Below are 6,357 nucleotides of genomic sequence, written 5' to 3'. Positions count from 1 at the left end.
GCTTACCGGGAACAAGTGCCGCGATCGTGTCGAAACCTTGAAAGTTTCCTCGGCTATTCTGACTAAGTTGCTTTCACCGACGAATGTTAATGGCCCTGCTTTTTATCGATGTTTATTTTCGAAGCTTGGCTCATACAACTATCTGTATTGGGACATTCCATTTTTTATCCGCACCCCCCCCCCCTATGGAAGGCATTATTCCGACAGGCCGTTTCATCTGAAAATTAGATTCCAACAGGCTTTTTTCCTCTGAAAATTTGCTTCCGAAAGGTCTTTTTCTTCTGAAAGTTAGATTCCGACAAGCCTTCTTTTGATTCCGAGAAGACTTTTTCTCTCTGAAATTTAGATTCCGACAGGCCTTTTTTGGGGGGATCGGATTCCGACCCCCTCCGATGGGGCAAAAATTCCAGATTCCGACAGATTCCTACTTGTCAGTACCAAAAAATGCCTTCCATAGAGGGGGTAGTCTCCCTCGCAGCCGTTGGGGGAGCGTTGCGTGACATCCGAAAAAACGGCTGCGAGGGAGACTATAGAGGGGGGGGTGCGGATAAAAAATGGAATGTCCCATTTCAGAAGCTTGAAATCAAATTTTTGCAGCCGAACCAGATTTTGATGCTCCGTAGCGGTCAACATAATCGAGATAGACCAAGTGCTGCGATCGCTTGAGGAAAAGCACCGTATCGGGTACTATTTCACCCATTTTCACCCCCCATGCTGATTTCTTCGCCCTGCTAATTGCCTTTAAAAACAGTTCACAGAAGCACAAATCAGTTCTACCGAAAGCAAAGATATCAAATGTCACGCGAGCATCTCGTTTGTGTTGATCCGAGAACCACATGTCGTATTCTTGGGCAAAAAACTCGTATTTTGCCTCAAACCCCGCCACGTTTGGTATCAAAATTTTTAGTGAAAAACAAGCTTTCTAATGCTGTAGGGGACTCTGGGATATGCTTTAAGCCAACGGTAAAATTGGTCAGCAAACATAACGATGTAGCTTCATATATTCGCGGGAAAAAGAAAATATATTTCCTCTCTACTTTCACCGCTTTCTACCGGAACTTTCTTAACTCTTTTAGTTTAATATTTTAGAATTCTCAACGGTTGAATGAAATATGTCAGACAAGTTTAATTTACTAGATGTGGAGAAGTTTAAGAACGCTGTTAGTGACGGTCGGGAATGATCGTTGCTTAAAATATGTTCGCTGGCAAAGTGTTTCCTCTGAAGATATACTCTTGGCTGTAATCATCAAATATGACTGTTTGCGACACTTGTACGAAGCGAAGCAAGCTGCATCAACACGCCAGATAAGCTGTAGATATGTTGATCTACTAAGTGTTTTCTTGGCTACGAAGTATTCTGCTAAGATAAAGGAGGTTGCAGCAGATTAGAGGGCATCTGTGGGGAAGTCAATAATAGATTTAAAAGAAAAAATGGGAAATCATACCGGGATTTACAGCAGAGCGAACTTAAGCTTGCCCTTAGGGTAGACGAAGTGTTAGCTATATCTGAATTGGAAACCACAGTGAGACATAAAAGAATTAAGGATAGAGCTCATGCAGCATTGAGAGAAAATTAAAATGAAGTTTTGAAGGCCCGTTGTGAAGAGCTTTACAAAAAAGTGGTTGTATATGAAGCTTTCAACAAAGATACCAGTGAAGACCTTGCTGTGGCAAAAACAAAGATTGACAGTCTTGTAACTGAAAATAATAAACTCCATACATACATTGAAAAGCTTGGACACTAATTTGGATCTAGAGTAATTTATATCAAAACCAGGAAGTTCAAAGGAGTTGTTTCTTTAAAAGGTATGGGCTCAATCAGTGGATAAAAAAAAGATAAGTCAACAACCAGAGAACCAAATAAGACTGGTCATAAATTTGAAAAATGGGCTTAATCAGTGGATAAAAAAAGTAAGTCAACAACCAATGAACCAAATAAGACTGGCCATAAATTTGAAAAATAATAGCCTAGTGACCAAAAATCAATTTAGATGCATGAAGTTCTCTCTAAATTTTCATCCATCAGAGAGATATCACACAGAATAAATTTCAAGGCAAAAATCCACAGGTGCAATAAGCCATTAAAAACTGGCAGAAAACTATTTTGGAGAAAAAATATTTAAAGAAGTCAAACAAATATTGATCATGCTTTACCACAGAATACATGTACCACATCAACCAATATCATTTTTCAATTAATGTAAACCACAATATTGCTTCACAAAATAAGTGTTTTTTAATTCTAAATCAATCATAGGGGTTGAAAAGTTGAATGATGAGTCCCGGAGAATTCACCCCCAGAAGTCCAATAAATGGGATGCCACAAAAGATGTGCTCTGAGTTTAATTGACGATTTATTAAACAAACATCAACTATTAGATTAAAGGTTAGACCTATGAGTTTCCATTCATTTCACAAACTAACAAATTACAAAATGGAATATTTTACACAGTCACACTCTTTATGCTGTTGATGCAGGGCAGTCCAGCGGCGGATCCAGGGGGAGTGTCCGGGGAGTCCGGACCTCCACTAACAGACCTGACGCTTACAACTTTGAAATTGAAATTCTTACATCGACAGGATCGTATATCACTTTTACATCGACAGGATCGTATATCACTTTTTAACTGGCTGATCTTTTTAATGAATCCAAGTAAACGGTGAGCGACCAAGGAATTATAACGCGCAACCACGACTGGTGGGAGGGGGTGTGGGGGGGTGTGGGGGGGTGAGGGAGAAGCAATTTGCCTCAAAAGAGTCCAACAGTCCTTTCTGAACCAAAGTTTGGACCCCCCCCCCCCAAATCAAGAGTTATTGGATTCGCCCTTGATCACACTAGTCAAACAGCTGTGAATTGGTTTAGGTCCTATTTATCCGAGCGTAAACAAGTTTGTTCAGTCTCTGGTGTGCTCTCTAGTCCTGCGTCCTTATACAGAGGAGTTCCACAGGGCTAAATTTTAGGCCCTCTCCTCTTTTCTGTTTATATCACCGATCTACCTCTTTTGCTAAGTGAAACTGAAGTGGACATCTATGCTGACGACACAACTATTTGGTTAAGTGGTGCCGATCGTAATGAGATACAACAAACTCTAAACGTGAGTCTAAGTAAAGCGAATAGCTGGGTTAAACTTAATGAAATGTAACCTACTAGTAAAAAGATTAAGGACTTACTTATTGGTACTGCGAAAAAACTTTATCCCAGTGAAATAACTACGTTGGAGCTTTTCTTGGACAACGTAAGACTTGAGGAATCAGCTGGAGAAAAACTTCTCGGTGTTGTGATTGATCCCTATCTTTCCTGGGACCTACACGTTGATTATCTTATAAAAAAGTTGAACTCTAGGATATTTTTCCTCAAGAGGGCAAAAGTGTATTTAACCACTGAATGTAGAAAAATGTTATATAATGCTCTCATTAAGCCAATTCTTGAGTACTTGTTGTACTGTTTGGGATAATTGTTCGGTTGAAAACCTCCAAAGGTTGTTACAAGTACAAAAACGATGCGGGAGATTAATTTTGGACGCCACTATCAACGATAGTTCCGTTGAACTTTTTAATAAATTAGGCTGGTTAATTACCTATTGATGACATTGTACGCGTTAGAAAACTTTGTATGCTACATAAAGTTAGCCAAGGTAATTGTCCTAAATATTTTAGTTCATATTTTAAATATGTCAGATCTACACATGGTTATTGTACTAGATCTGCTATCTGCAATGACGTTCTAACACCATCTTGTAAAAGAAACTCTGGGCTTAGAACTTTCCACTCAAGTGCATGTCCGCGGCTATGGAATAAACTAGGTAACTCTCTTAGAAACATAACTTCCCACTCAAATTTTAAGATAACGTTACTGAAAAATTTTATTAAAGGAAATACCTCGATAGAGCATTTTAAGATCAGTAGGACGTTTTAAGTGCAATCTTTAGTATTACGAATTTTTTATTAGGTATTTTTTGTATTTAGTAGGATTTGTTGGGGGCCATTATGTAAACTACCGGGCAACCGGTAATAATGTATTTCACCCTCGGTAAATAAAGTGTTTGTTTGTTTGTTTGTTTGTTATCCCAGCCATTCTTCAGTTGTCAATTTTGAAACCAAAAGAAAACATACGCGATTCTTTATGAAAGATATTCAATTTTCCGTTGCGTCACGAGCTCTAACACTCATTACTGGCCCTGTAGGCTGTGGAAAATCGTCTCTTCTCCGAGCTATCGCTGGCGAAGAGTCAGTCAGTGTTGGAGGAGGAACCTGGGCATATTCACTGGCTTTCGTTCCTCGGATATCATGGGTCTTCTCTGGGACAATAAGACAAAACATTTTATTTGATCAGTCGTACGATGAACCCAGGTACTTAGCTGTGGTTGAAGCATGCTCCCTTATGGAAGACTTCCATGTATTTCCAAACGGCGACCAAACAGTTGTAGGTAAACTAGGTGCCGTTCCCAGTGGAGGCCAGCGTGCAAGAGTGAGCTTGGCAAGAGCAGTATACATGGATGACCTTTACTTATTAGATGACCCTCTGAGTGCTGTAGGCAAGAAAGTTCGTCAACATATCTTTGCAAACTACATAAAGAGTATATTAAGCAACAAAACGCGACTGTTAACGTCCCACCAAAAAGAACACTTCAAAGACGCTAATGAAGTTATTGTGCTTTGCAAAGGTTGTATGTTGGAAAAAGGAAGTTTCGCTGAGCTTCAGGAAAAAGAGTTTCTTAGCAAAACTTTCGATCCAAGTTTTGAAACCTCTTTTATTACAGAGAATGAAGATCAATCAGATGAAGATAGAGTAGCGCCTGCATAAAATCAAGTAAAGGAACTGGAAATATCGGACGAGGACCGAACAACTGGAGTAGTGACTTTCCAGGTCTACTGGGACTACTTCAGCAGTGGACTACATTGGTATGCAATCCTGGATTTTATCTGTTTGTGTCTCTTCACTAAAGATACGTTTGACAATTTGTCAGTGACCAGTGGTAATTCCCCGTCTAAGTTGCAATTCATTATACATTTTTTCCATCAATCTTGTAGGAGTGACATTTAGTATGAAAGTTTTATCAGACTCTGCTTTTTTAATTGGAGTGACATTTTAGTATGAAAGTTTTATCAGACTCTGCTTTTTTAATTGGAAACTATGTGACATGGCACTTGTGTTGGCAGCCCCCTAATCTTCACTTTTCCGTCTCCAAATGTATGTTGTACGAACGATAACTCCTCTCATTCCATATAATTTTTTCCTTTTTTTCTGTAGCCATGATAGTTTTACCTGATGTTTGGCTCTCAATTTTGATAGAGAAGAGTCAAGAAGAACAGAAAGACGTCACAAAATTTATCATATTTGTATGTCTAGTCCTCGCATCCTTCATATTTTTCGCCATCAGAGCATTTATTTTCCTTTGGGCCTCCTTAAGACGCTCTGAACGCCTTCATGATAAAATGGTGGAAGCTATTCTGAAAGAACCTGTTTTATTCTTTGACTCAAACCCTATTGGAAGAATCCTTAATCGATTTTCTAAAGACATAGGCTGTGTAGACGAGCTTTTAGCCCGATCGTGTCTACTTTCTCTCTAGTTGCTTTTGCAAATGCTTGCCTCAATTGTTGTTCCCATCATTGCCAATCCCTTGCTTCTTTCTGTTTTTGTTTCATTAGCTGTCGCGGGTGGGTACATCGTTAAGTATTTCTTGCAAACCTCCAGACAGCTTAAAAGGTTAGAGTCAATAAATCGAAGCCCGTGTATTCGCATTTCTCGGAGACCCTAAATGGGTTGCAGACGATTCGAACAAGCGGAAGACAGAGACTTCGCGGATCAGTTTAACGGGTACGTTCATCGCGAAAGGGTTAAACTATTTTGAGATTAATCAATGTAATTTCGGAAATTCTTCATTCAAGCCTGAGAAGCTGAGTAGTGTACATTATCTTTAATGAGATGATCTGATATTAATTTTGAATAAATTTTCCGCTCTAAGAGCGGCATACTCTAAAATGGCAATAAAATGGCAATAAAGTTGTGAACTCTGGGGTAAAGGGGAATTAACAAAGTAACCTGTTCTTATTGTGTAACTGCTAAAACAGGATAAACAGGTCATGATCAGGCATTTTGGTCTGTTAATAGCAATTTCACCATTTTCCGCTCAGATACCAAGATGCTCATACGCAGTCGTACATCATGGTGTTGGGCAGCGAAAGATGGCTTGGTGTATGCTTAGCAATTCTCGTCTCCTTCTTGACATTCATCGTGGCTCTTGCAGCGATCTTTGTATCTCAAGATGCTGGTAGGTGTATGAAAACTTAATCATATATGAATAATGATAACAAACTGGCGGCTAGAGCTCGAGACTTCCACCTATATAAAATCA

The 6,357-nt window shown here is 39.3% G+C and overlaps 1 protein-coding gene across 1 annotated transcript; it reads left to right on the top strand.

Annotated features, from left to right (window-relative positions):
- The first annotated feature begins 4,123 nt into the window (after positions 1-4,123).
- On the top strand, positions 4,124-4,804 carry LOC148721911 (ATP-binding cassette sub-family C member 4-like). The gene has a single exon (XM_088736976.1). The coding sequence runs from the start codon at positions 4,124-4,126 to the stop codon at positions 4,802-4,804; it is 681 nt and encodes a 226-aa protein (XP_088593102.1).
- The last annotated feature ends 1,553 nt before the right edge of the window (positions 4,805-6,357 follow it).

Source organism: Stylophora pistillata, chromosome 10 (genome assembly GCF_964205215.1).
Source record: "Stylophora pistillata chromosome 10, jaStyPist1.2, whole genome shotgun sequence".
Lineage (NCBI taxonomy): Eukaryota > Metazoa > Cnidaria > Anthozoa > Scleractinia > Pocilloporidae > Stylophora > Stylophora pistillata.
The sequence above is the reverse complement of the archived record's forward strand: the minus strand, read 5'-3'. Positions and strand labels throughout refer to the sequence as shown.

What these genes read in the sequence shown, in the direction of transcription:
- LOC148721911 (XM_088736976.1), top strand. Translation starts at nt 4,124, where the DNA reads ATGAAAGATATTCAATTTTCCGTTGCGTCACGAGCTCTAACACTCATT.